The sequence below is a fragment of the Manis pentadactyla genome, chromosome 4 (assembly GCF_030020395.1).
Source record: "Manis pentadactyla isolate mManPen7 chromosome 4, mManPen7.hap1, whole genome shotgun sequence".
Classification (NCBI taxonomy): Eukaryota; Metazoa; Chordata; class Mammalia; order Pholidota; family Manidae; genus Manis; species Manis pentadactyla.
Window position 1 is genome coordinate 150,209,072 of NC_080022.1, and position 18,780 is coordinate 150,227,851.

The 18,780-nt window shown below is 39.1% G+C and overlaps 1 protein-coding gene across 3 annotated transcripts in view; it reads left to right on the forward strand.

The window, feature by feature from the left end:
- Positions 1 to 18,780, forward strand: part of MYO1D (myosin ID) — a 358,498-nt gene that overhangs the window by 121,339 nt on the left and 218,379 nt on the right. For all 3 annotated transcript variants that reach the window (XM_036879016.2, XM_036879017.2, XM_036879015.2), the window contains exons 11-13: positions 1,077 to 1,247; positions 5,862 to 5,932; positions 9,556 to 9,630. In XM_036879016.2, the coding sequence (XP_036734911.1) occupies positions 1,077 to 1,247; positions 5,862 to 5,932; positions 9,556 to 9,630 (317 nt within the window). The remainder of the gene's footprint in view (positions 1 to 1,076; positions 1,248 to 5,861; positions 5,933 to 9,555; positions 9,631 to 18,780) is intronic.

Genomic DNA, 18,780 nt, shown 5'->3' on the forward strand with positions numbered 1-18,780 from the left:
ATTCTGTACACGTTCAGTCCATGGGATACAGAATAGAACTTGAAAGTCTAGGAATGGAGCTGAAAGCTGTAGACAGATAACTTGCCTGAGTCCTTGGGTTTTAAATAGCGTGGCACAGGAATGCAGGAGAGACTTTAATAGTCCATTATGAGTATATCGATCTTACAGGAGGTAACGGAGACAGCATTCAGTTAAGGTACCTCCTAAATGAGATGGGGCACATCCACGCACAAGATTAAAGTGTATGATAATTAGCTGTCTTGTCTTCAGATGATGCACAGCTAGCCTGAGTTAGGCCAGTGTGTGCTCTGTGTGTGTGTGTGTGGTGATGTGTATGCTGTGGGCTATCAGAATAAACAGATATAGAAGAAGATATTTGTATCAACTTTGTGTATATTGATGTTGTTGAAAAGCCAGAAGTTGCCTATAACTTTATTCAGCTCATGAAATAGATGAAAAGCTTATTCTTATTGTTTACAGATACTTAAATCTCAGAATTAAATTTTTTTATGTTATACCCAGAAAAACATCAAAACTCTGTTAGATCCATATATGCTTTTTAATTTTGGGAAAACTAGAGAGGATGCTTTTTTGGATTTTAGTCATTCAGGGCCATATAAATAAAAATGCAAATCCTGTGTAATACATTAACCTCATCAACTTGTATATAAAATGATACTTTAAGGTTATTTGTTGGTACTTAGCGGAATCTGGGTCTTGTGGTTAATGGCAAACAGATTAGGGGATTGAGAGTGTGAAGGGGTAGGGTTAGGTACAGGATGTGGAGACAGGATTAAAACAAGAATTAGTGATGGGAGAAATGTTATCTACTTCATAATTTTTGCCTTGAGCTATATTCACATAAAACAAAGTAATAATATAAAGTCAACAAAGAAATAAAAAAATAAACCTCTGATAGAATGTGTGCTCATTTTGATATTAGACCTCAAGAATGTTATTCACACATTTGACATCATGGTAGCACTAATTAAAACTCCTGGTACATGTGGAGGCATTGGTGTTTTACCTCTCCTATTTCTGTTCCCTTTGGAATCGGTTCCTTCTGGGTCCCTCAGATTGATTACTTCAACAATCAGATCATCGTGGACCTTGTGGAGCAGCAACACAAAGGGATCATTTCAATCCTGGATGATGCCTGCATGAATGTTGGCAAGGTCACTGATGAAATGTTCCTTGAAGCGCTTAACAGTAAATTGGGCAAACATGGTCATTTTTCCAGCCGGAAGGTAATACATTCAATGCAAACTTCCTCTCCTTCTGACCTGAAAGGTTTCCATCATTGTATGACAGAATTAAATGCTTTATATGTTGGCTTACAGGATGTCCACTCAACTAAGAAAGGCCATAAGCATTCGTTAAATGATTTGTTACTCTGGCTAAATTCTGCCTCTCTGGTTTACAGGGTGACAAGATTGATAAAAATCATAATATCCAGGAGGGGGAGCTCCAGAGCTTCTAGAAATAGGAAAAATGAACATGATTCTTTAGAAAGCATGATGTCATTTGTAACCAATAGGTACAGAGTCCTTGTTCCTGTGCCAGAATGTTGCTCCTGCACCTGATAATTTTGGCACTGAAAATAGCTTTTGTCCTTGACTTTTTACTGTAATCCTCAGTTTTAACATGTACTCTGTGTGTTCTGCACAGTTCTACAGACATTCCTGAAAACAGAAATTCTAGTTGTAATTCTAGTTGTCACAGGGAAATTCATTCCTTAAATGAATGTGTATCCTTTTAACCACCCATTTTTCACATTCTAAAATTACTATAAACAGATCATGTTTCTGTAATCGGTGGGTGGCAGTTACGGTTATCAGACCTTTGCGCCATGATTGGCACTAAGTATGTTTGCCATTAATAATTGTCCTAGGAGGGGCACACTGTCATCCCTGAGTGTTTCCTACAAATACCTGCTTGTCTAGCAACCATAAGATGAAGGAAACACAGACCCCTTGCTCCTTGACTTGTGTATAGACAGGAGCACACATTTCTGCTCTTCCATATTTCCATATAAATCTGTGACGCACTGCCATTTTTTAGCACAAGTAAATCTATTTTCTAATTTTATCCCATTTGAAATTATGTAATCAGAACAGTAGGACTCCACAATTAACTAGATAAAGCACAAATCAAGAAATAGATTACTGGCTGCTGTTTATTTTAGCCAGTTTATTTCTAAAATACTCTCCTTGGTCTGTTCCTGAGGACTGACTTGTAGCTGTACTACAAGTCACCTTTCAGATACTGTGGTCTGATCTTTGACATTAGGGCCAGTCATTTCCCATTTATAACACAAGTACTTAGTAAGTGCTTCTCACTTTCCAGGTACAGTCCTGGGTGCTGGGGACAGAACCATGAGCAAAGTTAGTAGCAACCTAAATCATTTAGACTGATGCTTTGAAAGGTGGTGTGATCACCCGGGCAAATGTCCTGGCTTTGAAGGATGGGTTATAAATGTCCTTTATCCAGGTTTTCTTCTGCCTGCTACTTCTATAGCTTTTCTTCTTCCTACCTAATTACAACCTTTAAATAGAACTCGTGCCACATGTCGAATTTACCGAGAATCATAATTCTTCCAAGTGGTAAAGACACCTCAAGACAAATGCTGGGCATAGAAGCCACAGGGCATAAATATGCAAAGAAGTAAAAAGCTAACCTTTTCAAACAATAAGGCTTCTCTCTCACTTACCAACTTAACATTTCCCTGTATGGCCCCGGAAGATGACTGGTTAGCCAGAGACGGGTAAGATTCCTCAAGGGAGGAACAACCTAAGACAGGCACAGTCGCAGGGGGCCATCAGGTGAGAAAATGGGGATCAGCAGAGGTGAGGCTTAGAACCTCCCCCCTCATGTTCTGAGAGAAATCTTCTGCATACATGGATGTTTTATTGCCCTGGTCTAGCTTGGATTAACACATAGTCTACAGGCACACACCTGATCATCTACATGTGCTCTCATACAACACTAAACTATGTTTTCTACCTTTATCTTGTATCTACCTACCACTTCAGCATTTTATTAAAAATAATAATAATAAAGAGAGAAATGTGGTATCCACATATAAATCAAGTTTAAAAATCAAATGAATATTCATATTTGAACTGTTTATAGTTCATAATGCATGAACAAAACCGAAAGCTTCTGTGATGACTGCCCTTGTAATGTTCACCATGTAACTTATTCACTATGTAAGAATTTGTACTCCATGTAAGACCTTGTTCGTTATGCATCAGAAAATTGGAGACTGATGAAAATTAGGCTTGGGGTGGATTAATGATTGTGCATTGAGCATTGACTCCCCTATACAGAATTTTATTGTTGTTAGCAACCATTTGATCAATAAATATGAGAGATGCCCTCACAAAAAAAAATATATATATATATATATACATATATAAACACACTTCCAATTGTAAAATAAATAAGTAACCGGGATGTAATGTATAGCATAAGGAATATAGTCAAAATATTGTAACAACTTGGTATGGTGATAGCTGGTACCTAGAATTATCATGTATATAAATGTTGAATCTGAAACTAATGTAATACTGTGTGTCAACTACCCTTCAATAAAAAAAAATAATAAATAATAAATAAATAAATAAATAAATGTCCTTTATAATCCCAGTTCAGGTTTTGGAAACTCGCCTACCATTGTGCCTACCAGATGGTAGACAATTGGTGTTTGTAAAGTTAAGTTGAATTGGTCACAATCATACCAAATAGATCTTATGGAATATTGAATTCTAAACTAAAATGTGCAAGGCTCCACTTGATTCAAATAAATAACTGTGAAATCTCACATGAGAAGTCACCTCATTTTGATATGTTCACCTTGGCAATTTAAAGTTAAATTTGTCAACCAAATATTTTGAAATACAATCTCATTCTTAAAGGTAGCAACTGTACATAGTAATTTGAAGCAGTTGTTACTGATTTAATAGGAAATGTTAAACAGTAGTTTATCTGTGGAGATGGGAATTCATTATTCTTCAAATGTGGGTGCCCAGATTTCCCCAGCTCTCAGACCAGGTGGCTCCTTCCTCCAGTATCATCCCCCAAACAAGTCCTGAGGTGTATGTTCTCTTCTGGGATTTTTGCCTAATGAGGGAAAGCAGTGAAGTAACCAAGCTGTCAGGGTATTTTCATCACTATGAATCTTTCTGTTAAATAACGCTATTATCCTGTATGTTAAGCCAGCTATTACCATTAGCTATTAGTTACTGATAAGCTAGAGTTATTGACATGTTAAAAAGAGATTCCTGGCTTGTATTTATTAAGGGGCTAAACTGTTTCTTATGTATTAAAGCTATCATGGAGGGGTAGGCAAATGACCCAATAAACCATAGTATTACTAACTAAAATATTAACATATATAGTTAAGTGATAAACACATAACATTATTTTTTTTAAGTAAAGTAAAATCTAAAATCTTCGATGTTCAGATCAGTTGAGACTGCATCATCCAAATGTAAGAATATTCAGTTAGAGTAAACACCTCTTTAGGTGTCTTTAAAAGAAAGCTGTTGTGTCCTTTTTCTTTGGGAACCCAAGAATGAAAGTGTTTTGTAAATATGGTTGATAAGAGAGAGAAAGAGGGAAAGAAGAATTAAATATCTTGCAGCCCCGTCTGTATGTTAGACTCCTTGGTCTCCGTAGTCCATTTCACCTTCAGAACTCTCTGAGATAAGTCATTATTAAGGGAGACAGAACAAGAAGATGGGAGAGCCAAGATTTGAACCTTGGAAATTTGACTCTAATCTCCTGAAATTATTCACTTGTCAGATTAATAAACTAATTATTCCTTTAGCAGTCTAGTTATTGGCCTAGAACCCACCATTCTGGCTGAGGTTGTTTATTATCTGACACTTCAACCTAAGTGGTTTTTGTATGTAACTGTGCTCGGTGCTTTATGGATTCTTGGACATCTGCTTCAGGACCTGTAGGATACCAAGTGATCCTTCAAAGGGCAGACAAAGATATCTAGGTGCTACAGTAACAAGCAAAGTTGAAGCAAGTTAGGGAAAGCACCAGAGCTATATAAACACTGCCTTCCTGTGAAGTATTCCTCTTAGGAGGAATAGCTGTGGAAGATTGGTCTTCTGTGAACTGGGGTCTCACCTTAGCAGGAGACAGTTGAGCCAGGCTGTTCAGTACATAGGAGAGCACAGACATTACAACCAGTCCCAAGAATTCTTCCCAGAACTACCACTTACTAGCTATGTGACCATGGGCCAGTTACCTAACCTCTTTGAGCCTTAGTTTCCATGTGTGTAAAAGAGAGTCATAAGGGTTGAATGAGATGAATATGCCTAGCAGATAGTAAGCCCTCAGTATGGTCCTTCTTAAGTGGAACATGGAGGAGAAAGAAGCAATCAGGTTGTCTGGGCTGCATTAAGATAGCAGCCAAGATTTCAGTGTCGTAGACAAGAGAAGTCTGTTTTTATCTAAGGAACCCAGACTTCTTCCATCCCCTAAGCACTCTCTTTCTCTCCATCCAACTACCAGGAGGAGAAAAGAGTGCTGATTTAAACTAAAGAGTGCAAAGTCTGGAACAGCCACACCTCATTTCCACTGGCCATCCATTGTCCAGAATCTGGTTGCTCAGCCATATCCAACTGCAGGGGCAGCTGCGAAATGGGGTCTCGCTGTGTGGCCTTCTGGTGAAAGCTCACAGTCCTGACCACAGAAACCAAATATTTAAATCAAGCTCCACACAGTGCAGTTTGATTCATAATGAGATCATGAACTGTGCCATTATTGTCATCTTGTATGGAGTTGGATATATTTTCGGGAAAGTGAAAATGTCTGTTTTCAAAATTATCTCCTTGATTTTTTAGCTCTGTGCCACAGACAAAATCCTGGAGTTTGACCGAGATTTTCGAATTCGCCATTACGCGGGTGATGTAGTGTGAGTATCTTAATGTGGTACCTGATATGAGAATTTGCATGCACCCTCACTTCAGAAAACATAACCAGGGAAAATACAAATTATCTTTCTATTCATTTGCACTTTCAGTCATTTTATATGCCGGGAGATTTTAATCTTTTTACTTAAAAAAAGAGTTGACATAGCTTCATTCTTTCCTTGATTTTGAACACACTGTGTGGCCACGCACAGTTCCTGACGTAGTTGGTGCTCAGTCAGAATCAGCTGATGGATGAATAAGTCACAGAAGTACGTGAAGAGCTAAGATAGAAAGATGGATAGATGGGCCTTGCCCTGAAGAAGCTAACAGCATAGCGGTGGGTACAAGCAGATACACAGTAAGCCGCTGTAGTGCAGAACAGGAGCACTGAGGGGGAGTAACCAGCCAGAGTGAAGAGGGCAGAGAAGTCTCTGGAGGAAGCGACACCCATGCTGAGCCATGGAAAGAAAAGAGGCTTAGTCAGGGGACAGAATTAGGAAGAGAGGTGGGAGACGGGAGAGCATTGCGAGCCGAAGGGACAGCAGGCCTAGAGGCCCGAGGCCGGCGTCACTACTGTGTGTGATCTACAGGTAGTTGGGTAACTGAGTAAAAACCAGCGTCACCATAATATTTTTTTAATATTATTTGAAAAAGTAAAATCCTCACAGGCTACATTTTCTGATGACATGAAAGTAGAAATTGGTAAGAAAATATAACTAAAAAGTACAGTAGCTTTAGTATTTTAGTTTCCTAGGGCTACTGTGACACGTGACCACAGATTGATGGCTTAAAACAACAGAAATTTATCCTTTGGCAGTTCTGGAGGCTAAAAGTTCAAAATTAGGGTGTCATGGGGTCCCACTCTGGAGGCTATAGGGAAGAATTTTTTCTTGCTTTTTGTAGCTTCTGATAGCTACAGGCATTCCTTGGCCTGCGTCTGCATCCCTCTGGTCTCTGCTTCTGTGGTCACACTGTCTCCTTCTCTTGGTGTGTCTGTTTACTTAAAAAAAGAGTCCGCATAGCTTCATTCATTCCTTGATTTTGAACACACTGTGTGGCCATGCACGGTTCCTGACATAGTTGGTGCTCAGTCAGAATCAGCTGATGGATGAATAAGTCACAGAAGTACGTGAAGAGCTACAATAGAAAGATGGATAGATGGGCCTTGCCCTGAAGAAGCTAACAGCTTGAATGAAATTGCACTGGACAATGCAAGGAAATAATCTTGGACGTGGTGGCCTTAAAGTGCCAGTAGGCAACACAGCTTGAAGGGATTTTCTTACAGAGTTAAATGCGTAGTGGTGGGTACAAGCAGATACACAGTAAGTTGCTATAGGGCAGAATGGGAGCATTGAGTGGGACCCTGTGACACCCCAATTTTGAACTCCCTGTGCCTCTATCTTAAAATTACTCTTGTGACAACAGCATGTAGGGCCCACTTGGATAACAAGGAATAAGCTTCTTAACATAATCACACTTTTTACCACATACGGTGACAGTCACAGGTTCCAGGGAATCTGACATGGATGTCTGTCGGGGGGCATCATTCAGCCTACTATACTTACAGGCTTTGGCTGTCCCTGAACACTGCTCCTTTTTGTGTTATTGTTTAAACTTCCTTCTTTTGCTTCCTCTTTATTTTTTACATTAGGAATTCTACTCATACAACCCTTTATGGGAAGAGATTAAACAACACCAAAAAAAGCAAATGATCATCTCTACAAATGCTGAAAAGACATTTGAAAAAAATTTTAATAGCTGTCTGATTTAAATGAAAACTCTAGAATCATAAAATAATTCGGCTCAAAATTATCACCCCATCTGTCAAAGTAGCCATTAGTGCTAGAGTGGGCACCGTTTTCCACTTTTTCAGGTCCTGTTCCCAGGCTCCAGGATACTGAAGAGGAAAGGCCCAGCACTGTGTGGGTGTCTCCCACTGAAAACCCAGGCCCCACTTAGAAGGAATGGCATTCAGCTCAGAAGGGCATAAAAGCAGAGCTGCACAGAGGCCTTAGAGACTGCAAGGCCAGCCCCTTTGAGGGACATTCAGTGCCTCAGACTTCCCCTTCACTCCTTAAGCCCCTTCAGTCCTTTTCCAGATTTTTACTGGAAATCTTCTGTGAGCACAGTACTTTATAAGGTATGTTACCTGCCCACAAAGAGCTTTCCATGTAGGATGCATATGTAGTTTGTGTGTGTTTGTTTATTGATACACATAAGTCTATATGTTATGTGTATCAATAAATAAATACATACATGCATTTACATGCATTCATTGATGAAATAGTCTAAAATAATTCCATATGAGCAATAATAAATGTTGTCAGGATTCAGAATAAGCAAATGGTATAATACTTCTTTCTGTATGGCATAAACCCAGGAAAGCTGATGCTAAGAATTATTTTTATAGGAGGAAGTGGGAAGGGTGCTAAAAATATTCAGGAAATAGCAACTCAGTCCATTTGACTGGAGTGTATCCTTTTTATAGCATAGAAAAGTGGAAATGCCTGGAACAGTAGATTGAGATCAAATCATAATGAGTCTTAAAGGCCAAATTAAGGACTTTGAAGTTTGAATTTTATAGGTTAGACAATAGATTCTTAATTTGAACTGTTTGCTTCTTAATCAAAACTGACTTGAAGGTATTAGGAAAAAGGCCTAGGTTGGGAGAAGTGAGGAAATAATCTTGGATGTGGTGGCCTTAAAGTGCCAGTAGGCAGCACAGCTTGAAGGGATTTTCTTGCAGAGTTAAATGCATAGCCAGCTGAAACATGTTAAGGTGTCAGGGTTAGTAATCTTAGAATTATCTATACTGATGTGATTGTCAAGGAAGAAAATAAATACAGGCAAGAAAGCAGAGCTGGAAGGAGCAGCTGCATCTCAAGTTACTGTTTGCTCAACCTTCTAGCCTCTGTCTTAATCTCCCAGAATCCTCCACTGCATTATACCCCCCAACGCTGAGCTCACTCCTGGATTCCATGCCAGTCATGCAGCAGAACAGCTCCCATTTCTACCTCTGTCATCAACTGCACTCCTAGCTGGACTTCCAGGACCTTATCTCCCTTCCTCTAAACCATGCATCTTGGCCTCCTCATTTTCTCTCAAGAACTCCATGCATGTGCCTGCTTCCATCACTTCATTCAGTCTATTTTCCTGTATGATCTGCCTTTCTCCTTCTCCTCTTATCATCCTTTGCAGTTCTTGGATTCTTTTACCCCACCCTGAACACACTGAGCGAACTTAGGCAAGTCAGTGACCTCCGTATGGATGAGACTGTTAGTTCCTGTATGTTGCTGTTTTGCTCTTATCTTAGGAATGCTGGGTGATACATACAGCTGTCTTTTTAAGTCATCTTGAGGTAAGTGATAAACCAGTAGAAAATGGTGATCTTAATCATAATGATGTACTGATGTCTACACTCCATTTGAGGGATAGAAACACCATCCCCTCTGTTTAGTAGGAAAATTTGACATCCTTTAACACAGAACAAAATGAACAGTATCAGCTTTATAGGTGTTTGATTGCATAATTAACAGTGGAAAGATTTGTAGACTTCTAGAAAAGCTTAATGTGGCTCTTGGTTGGTGAATAATGCATGTTTTCTTTATATTTTTTTCTCTATTAGGTATTCTGTCATTGGTTTTATTGACAAAAACAAAGACACTTTATTTCAAGATTTCAAGCGCCTCCTGTATAACAGGTAGGATTGAAGTTTTATTCATTATCTTTGCATTAAGCTCTTTAACATATATATTGCATAATATACACGTACATGATTATTTTTATGTGACAATTTCAAGACTATGGCAGATTTTGTAGTTCTGCTTGATCATACTTAATGAATGAAATAATATTTTATGATTATAAAATCTATAAACTTAGGGGAGGGACCTGCTACTAATAGGATTTTTCTTGATTTCCCTTGGGCTACCTTGGTGTCCTGTTCACTGCAGCCGTCCTTCTGGGCCTCCCATCCAGGGTACTCAGCAGTTCCCGGGCCCAGGCCAGGGGCAATGAGAAGAGTGTCAGATAACCTCTGGCCCAGCTGATTGCTTTCCACACTCAGATTCTCCAGAGACCACTCTAATATCAAAGTGACATCTAGTGCCAGTGATAGGTCCTGAGTAGCAGAACCTTCTCACAAACCTAAAAAAATGTGAAAAAACTGGCAAAATAAAACCAGGCCAAGGAGAGCAAGTTCAAACCCAGTATCGATACTTTCTTTGAAAAGAAGCCCTGGGAAGAAGAAAAGATTCTTAGCCAGCTTCTTCTTTTGGATTAAATAATTATAGTCACTCATTTATTAAGTGTACTTATTCAGCTAGTCAGTAGCTCATCAAAAATGAACTGAGAACCTCTGAGCCACACATCCACAGCTATGGGAAAATTTAGACTATATCCCTGCCCCCATGGATCTTACATTCTAGTGGAGGTGACACTTAATAAACAAGAAAACAATTAACTTTAAGATGGTGACCAATGCTGTGAAGAAAAATAAACTAGGTAAGAGCTTGAAAGGTACAGACAAGGAAGGGCAAGGGAGGTCTTGTAGACACAGTAGTCAGAGAAGCCTCCTTAAAAGAGGTGACATTTGAGCATAGACCTGAATGAAGTGAGGGAGCAAGCCATGAGCATTTTGGGGGGGAAGAGCACTCCAGGTGAGAGAGCAGACAGTACCAAGGCACTAAGGTGCAGATGAGCACAGATGTGTTAGGACAGCAAGAAGGCAACATGCCTAAGAACAGTGAGGGACAGGGTGACTGATGGGGAGTGAATTTGGACAGGACAGCAGGGCCCAGATCATGAATGCGGGACTCTTGACAACACTAGTTTCAGTAGAGTGGTGCAGTTGTGAAGACAACGTTATGGAGTTGTGAAGACAAATCTCTGATTGAAATGGGCTCAAGAGAATACAGAAAATGAGAATGTGGAAACATTGTATTTAAGCAGTTCTTTCAAGAAGTTCTTCTAGCTGTGAAATGGTTCATCAGTGTGGATGGGGAAGCCACCAAGAATGGTGATGGAGCTGTCAATCACTAGAAAATTACAGAGACATGGGAATATGAGAGGGAATATGAGACAGTAATTGGGAAAATGGACTTTCAGAAGGAGGTTTCAGTGCTCAGTTTATCAGGTAAGATGCACCCATTTGGAGGAGCAGTGACAGAGTCTGGCCTTGTTCTGTGTAGGAAACATCAAAAACTCAAATTGGAAGCATGACTTCTGTTGGCCAGTGGCAGTGGCAGAGTGCGTTGCAAGGGGAGGGCAGCCAGGCTGTGCCCTAGCAGGCTGCAGACAGTGGCATTTGTTACCTTCATGAGTTTATCATGGCCCAGAGGTTTGGCTCTCGGAGAGCAGCTCCACCTTCTAGCAGGAGAATCACATAACCCCAAGGTCATATCATAGGACCAGTGTAGAAACAAAGCGGTATATGGGTTTATTTCCAGTGAGAAACCTAATAGTCATGTAGGATGGAATACTTGCACTGGGATGACAGGCTATGTTTCCCTACTAGAAAACCTGCTTGGGAATTCAAATAACAGTGAGAATTCTAGTTTATTAATTTAATTATTGACAGTGAAAAATATTACGCATAGAATCCAGAATGCTTAGTTGCTTGGTAAGCACAGAATCAGAACAGAGGAACTTAGATAAACCAAATAATTAAAGGCATTCAGCTAAGATGAATCCATTTCACAATAGGGATGGTCTTGCCAAATGTGTAGAAAGATTAAAAGTCTACTGACTGTAGCTCACTGTATGTATCTCTGTGATAGGAAAGACCTTGCCAGCGGGATGGGCAGTCTTGAGTTATTTTGGATAAAGCCTTTCTCCTAGATTTTTGGGCTGCCTTTGCCACTGGACACTTTTTAATGCTTCTATGACTAAACAACAACCCCAAATGACAATCTTTTCTTTCTTTACATATGTTTAAAGAGTAATCCTTGGATCTTTAGCTCTGTAGACCTTGAGAGTATGCATGCATGTATGCAACATGTGTGTGCATGCATGTGTGTGCATGTGTGAGTGAGAGTGTAAATGGAAGGAGGAAGGGAGCTAGCAGGTGGCATGCCAGGTGCACAGACATGACTTCACTACTCTCTCATTAGCCATGTAAGTTCTGCCTTCTCTGTTATATCTACTGGGTATGTAACCTTCCCTTTTCAGAAAAGGGTTCTTTTAAATGTTTGTGAACTGTTTTGTTAATATTACATTCATGACATAATGGCTGGAAAGTTCTTTCTTTTTAAAATGATTGTATTTGTCTGTTTTGATCCATTATGTATCACTCCACTGTTTAATAATAAAATAATAGTAAACATCTTATTTGCTTCATTTCCAACATTCCCTTCCATTTGTGTTAGTACAGGAATAGTGTCTAAATATGGCCAGCAGTGAATAAGGTAGAATTTGGGGGTAGAAAATGCATAACCCCAAAACCTATGATCTTCAGTCTTCGGCATGCATCAGAATTTTCAAACGTGCTCAACTTTCTGGAAATTCTTTTGAGTAGGTGTTAGGAAGTTATCTGGGTATCACGTGCCCTAAAGATTGAGACCCATTTCCTTAAGTTCTCTGTATGCTAAAGATTAGAATGAAAAGTTGAAGAACTATGTATGTGGTCATTTTTATTGATATGTGTATCTTTGGAAAATTATGGAATAGGACTAGAAAGTAACAAAACTGGATTCATACTCTACACGTGCTTGCGTTATTTTTTTTTTTTTTTTTTTTTTAATTATTATTTTTTATTGAAGGGTAGTTGACACACAGTATTACATTACATGAGTTTCAAGTGTACAACACAGTGGTAGAACATTTATATACATAATTCTAGGTTCCAGCTATCACCCTACCAGGCTGTTACAATATCTTGACTATATTCCTTATGCTATACATTACATCCCGGTTACTAATTTATTTTACCATTGGAAGTCTGTCCTTTTTTTTTTTTTTTTTTTTTTTTTTTGTGAGGGCATCTCTCATATTTATTGATCAAATGGTTGTTAACGACAATAAAATTCTGTATAGGGGAGTCAATGCTCAATGCACAATCATTATTCCACCCCAAGCCTAACTTTTGTCAGTCTCCAATCTTCTGAGGCATAACAAACAAGTTTTTACATGTAGAACAAATTCTTACATAATGAATAAGTTACATAGTGAACAGTACAAGGGCAGTCATCACAGAAACTTTCGGTTTTGCTCATGCATTATGAACTATAAACAGTCAGTTCAAATATGAATACTCATTTGGTTTTTATACTTGATTTATATGTGGATACCACATTTCTCTCTTTATTATTATTATTTTTAATAAAATGCTGAAGTGGTAGGTAGATACAAGATAAAGGTAGAAAACATAGTTTAGTGTTGTATGAGAGCACATGTAGATGATCAGGTGTGTGCCTGTAGACTATGTGTTAATCCAAGCTAGACCAGGGCAATAAAACATCCACGTATGCAGAAGATTTCTCTCAGAACGGGGGGGTGAGGTTCTAAGCCTCACCTCTGTTGATCCCCAATTTCTCACCTGATGGCCCCCCTGCGACTGTGCCTGTCTTAGGTTGTTCCTCCCTTGAGGAATCTTACCCGTCTCTGGCTAACCAGTCATCTTCCGGGGCCATACAGGGAAATGTGAAGTTGGTAAGTGAGAGAGAAGCCTTATTGTTTGAAAAAGTTAGCTTTTTACTTCTTTGCATATTTATGCCCTGTGGCTTCTATGCCCAGCATTTGTCTTGAGGTATCTTTACCACTTGGAAGAATTATGATACTCGGTAAATTTGATATGAGGCACAAATTCTATTTAAGGGTTGTAATTAGGAAGGAAGAAGAAAAGCTATAGAAGTAGCAGGCGGAAGAAAACATGGGAAGATTGATTATTTCTTTGATATATCTTCCTGTAGAGTAACTTCAGCATGTATAGGTTTTAAGCTACTACTTAAATTGCACACACACATTAACATAATAGGAGTATAGTTACATAACCAAAGCATATCTGTAATTTCCAGCCATCTCCAGTGAAACCAAGAAAACCAGTTAGGCACCTTAGGCATTTGTGAAAACTTATCTATGATATGGTGGATATTGTCCAAATGAACTTGAACAGTCTGAGAGAAATCAGACAAATTAAAACAACCCATTCCTGGGGACTGTTCACATGCCATATGTTCTTTTAACAATAAATAGTTTGTAGTTGTAAGACTTTGGAGCGCTACAATTTGCACTTCTCCAAATTCTTGGTTGAGTTCCAACAGTATAGATCCAGTCCAATTTTGTTGTTTTACTGTATGCACAGGCCAGCTTACATATCTCCTTCCTCATTCCCATGGCAGGTCCAGGAACTGGTGGGATGAGTGCATCTACAGCTGTAGCAGTGCGTGGATCTTTGTTGGGGTTTTTTGATGATCATCTTCTGGCATGAGTCTTCCAGAGGGTGCAGATGTTGGAAGTTCTTTTTCATATCGTATCTTAGTTCATTTTCGGGGTAGCCCAATTAGGCTTTGATCCTCTGTATAAACACAAACAGACCCTTTGCCTACACTTTTATATGCCCTTTATACCCTTGTATAGAACTCGTTGGAGGTTACCACACAGGAACTGCCTTTTTTTTTTTTTTTTTTTTTGCTATCACTAATCTACACTTACATGACGAATATTATGTTTACTAGGCTCTCCCCTATACCAGGTCTCCCCTATAAACCCCTTTACAGTCACTGTCCATCAGCATAGCAAAATGTTGTAGAATCACTACTTGCCTTCTCTGTGTTGTACAGCCCTCCCTTTTCTCCTACCCCCCCATGCATGTTAATCTTAATACCCCCCTACTTCTCCCCCCCTTATCCCTCCCTACCCACCCATCCTCCCCAGTCCCTTTCCCTTTGGTACCTGTTAGTCCATTCTTGAGTTCTGTGATTCTGCTGCTGTTTTGTTCCTTCAGTTTTTCCTTTGTTCTTATATTCCACTGATAAGTGAAATCATTTGGTATTTCTCTTTCTCCGCTTGGCTTGTTTCACTGAGCATAATACCCTCCAGCTCCATCCATGTTGCTGCAAATGCTTGGATTTGCCCTTTTCTTATAGCTGAGTAGTATTCCATTGTGTATATGTACCACATCTTCTTTATCCATTCATCTATTGATGGACATTTAGGTTGCTTCCAATTCTTGGCTATTGTAAATAGTGCTGCAATAAACATAGGGGTGCATCTGTCTTTCTCAAACTTGATTGCTGCATTCTTAGGGTAAATTCCTAGGAGTGGAATTCCTGGGTCAAATGGTAAGTCTGTTTTGAGCATTTTGATGTACCTCCATACTGCTTTCCACAATGGTTGAACTAACTTACATTCCCACCAGCAGTGTAGGAGGGTTCCCCTTTCTCCACAGCCTCGCCAACATTTGTTGTTGTTTGTCTTTTGGATGGCAGCCATCCTTACTGGTGTGAGGTGATACCTCATTGTAGTTTTAATTTGCATTTCTCTGATAATTAGCGATGTGGAGCATCTTTTCATGTGTCTGTTGGCCATCTGTATTTCTTTTTTGGAGAACTGTCTGTTCAGTTCCTCTGCCCATTTTTTAATTGGGTTATTTGTTTTTTGTTTGTTGAGGCGTGAGAGCTCCTTATATATTCTGGACGTCAAGCCTTTATCGGATGTGTCATTTTCAAATATATTCTCCCATACTGTAGGGATCCTTCTTGTTCTATTGATGGTGTCTTTTGCTGTACAGAAGCTTTTCAGCTTAATATAGTCCCACTTACTCATTTTTGCTGTTGTTTTCCTTGCCCGGGGAGATATGTTCAAGAAGAGGTCACTCATGTTTATGTCTAAGAGGTTTTCGCCTATGTTTTCTTCCAGGAGTTTAATGGTTTCATGGCTTACATTCAGGTCTTTGATCCATTTTGAGTTTACTTTTGTATATGGGGTTAGACAATGGTCCAGTTTCATTCTCCTACATGTAGCTGTCCAGTTTTGCCAGCACCACCTGTTGAAGAGACTGTCATTTCCCCATTGTATGTCCATGGCTCCTTTATCAAATATTAATTGAGCATATATGTCTGGGTTAATGTCTGGATTCTCTAGTCTGTTCCATTGGTCTGTGGCTCTGCTCTTGTGCCAGTACCAAATTGTCTTGATTACTATGGCTTTATAGTAGAGCTTGAAGTTGGGGAGTGAGATCCCCCCTACTTTATTCTTCTTTCTCAGGATTGCTTTGGCTATTCGGGGTCTTTGGTGTTTCCATATGAATTTTTGAATTATTTGTTCCAGTTCATTGAAGAATGTTGCTGGTAGTTTCATAGGGATTGCATCAAATCTGTATATTGCTTTGGGCAGGATGGCCATTTTAACGATATTAATTCTTCCTAGCCACAAGCATGGGATGAGTTTCCATCTGTTAGTGTCCCCTTTAATTTCTCTTAAGAGTGACTTGTAGTTTTCAGAGTATAAGTCTTTCACTTCTTTGGTTAGGTTTATTCCTAGGTATTTTATTTTTTTTGATGCAATTGTGAATGGAGTTGTTTTCCTGATTTCTCTCTCTGTTGGTTCATTGTTAGTATATAGGAAAGCCACAGATTTCTGTGTGTTGATTTTGTATCCTGCAACTTTGCTGTATTCCGATATCAGTTCTAGTAGTTTTGGGGTGGAGTCTTTAGGGTTTTTTATGTACAGTATCATGTCATCTGCAAATAGTGACAGTTTAACTTCTTCTTTACCAATCTGGATTCCTTGTATTTCTTTATTTTGTCTGATTGCCGTGGCTAGGACCTCCAGTACTATGTTAAATAACAGTGGAGAGAGTGGGCATCCCTGTCTAGTTCCTGATCTCAGAGGAAATGCTTTCAGCTTCTCGCTGTTCAATATAATGTTGGCTGTGGGTTTATCATAGATGGCCTTTATTATGTTGAGGTACTTGCCCTCTATTCCCATTTTGCTGAGAGTTTTTAACATGAATGGATGTTGAACTTTGTCAAATGCTTTTTCAGCATCTATGGAGATGATCATGTGGTTTTTGTCTTTCTTTTTGTTGATGTGGTGGATGATGTTGATGGACTTTCGAATGTTGTACCATCCTTGCATCCCTGGGATGAATCCCACTTGGTCATGGTGTATGATCCTTTTGATGTATTTTTGAATTCGGTTTGCTAATATTTTGTTGAGTATTTTTGCATCTACGTTCATCAGGGATATTGGTCTGTAGTTTTCTTTTTTGGTGGGGTCTTTGCCTGGTTTTGGTATTAGGGTGATGTTAGCTTCATAGAATGAGTTTGGGAGTATCCCCTCCTCCTCTATTTTTTGGAAAACTTTAAGGAGAATGGGTATTATGTCTTCCCTGTATGTCTGATAAAATTCCGAGGTAAATCCATCTGGCCCGGGGGTTTTGTTCTTTGGTAGTTTTTTGATTACCTCTTCAATTTCGTTGCTGGTAATTGGTCTGTTTAGATTTTCTGTTTCTTCCTGGGTCAATCTTGGAAGGTTATATTTTTCTAGGAAGTTGTCCATTTCTCCTAGGTTTCCCAGCTTGTTAGCATATAGGTTTTCATAGTATTCTCCAATAATTCTTTGCATTTCCGTGGGGTCCGTCGTGATTTTTCCTTTCTCGTTTCTGATACTGTTGATTTGTGTTGACTCTCTTTTCTTCTTAATAAGTCTGGCTAGAGGCTTATCTATTTTGTTTATTTTCTCGAAGAACCAGCTCTTGGTTTCATTGATTTTTGCTATTGTTTTAGTCTTCTCAATTTTATTTATTTCTTCTCTGATCTTTATTATGTCCCTCCTTCTGCTGACCTTAGGCCTCATCTGTTCTTCTTTTTCCAATTTCGATAATTGTGACATTAGACCATTCATTTGGGATTGCTCTTCCTTTTTTAAATATGCTTGGATTGCTATATACTTTCCTCTTAAGACTGCTTTTGCTGTGTCCCACAGAAGTTGGGGCTTAGTGTTGTTGTCATTTGTTTCCATATATTGCTGGATCTCCATTTTGATTTGGTCATTGATCCATTGATTATTTAGGAGCGTGTTGTTAAGCCTCCATGTGTTCGTGAGCCTCTTTGCTTTCTTTGTACAGTTTATTTCTAGTTTTATGCCTTTGTGGTCTGAAAATTTGGTTGGTAGGATTTCAATCTTTTGGAATTTTCTGAGGCTCTTTTTGTGGCCTAGTATGTGGTCTATTCTGGAGAATGTTCCATGTGCACTTGAGAAGAATGTATATCCCGCTGCTTTTGGATGTAGAGTTCTATAGATGTCTATTAGGTCCATCTGCTCTACTGTGTTGTTCAGTGCTTCCGTGTCCTTACTTATTTTCTGCCCAGTGGATCTATCCTTTGGGGTGAGTGGTGTGTTGAAGTCTCCTAGAATGAATGCATTGCAGTCTATATCCCCCTTTAGTTCTGTTAGTATTTGTTTCACATATGCTGGTGCTCCTGTGTTGGGTGCATATATATTTAGAATGGTTATATCCTCTTGTTTGACTGAGCCCTTTATCATTATGTAGTGTCCTTCTTTATCTCTTGTTACTTTCTTTGTTTTGAAGTCTATTTTGTCTGATATTAGTACTGCAACCCCTGCTTTCTTCTCACTGTTGTTTGCTTGAAATATGTTTTTCCATCCCTTGACTTTTAGTCTGTACATGTCTTTGGGTTTGAGGTGAGTTTCTTGTAAGCAGCATATAGATGGGTCTTGCTTTTTTATCCATTCTGTTACTCTGTGTCTTTTGATTGGTGCATTCAACCCATTAACATTTAGGGTGACTATTGAAAGATATGTACTTATTGCCATTGCAGGCTTTAAATTCGTGGTTACCAAAGGTTCAAGGTTAGCCTCTTTAGTATCTTACTGCCTAACTTAGCTC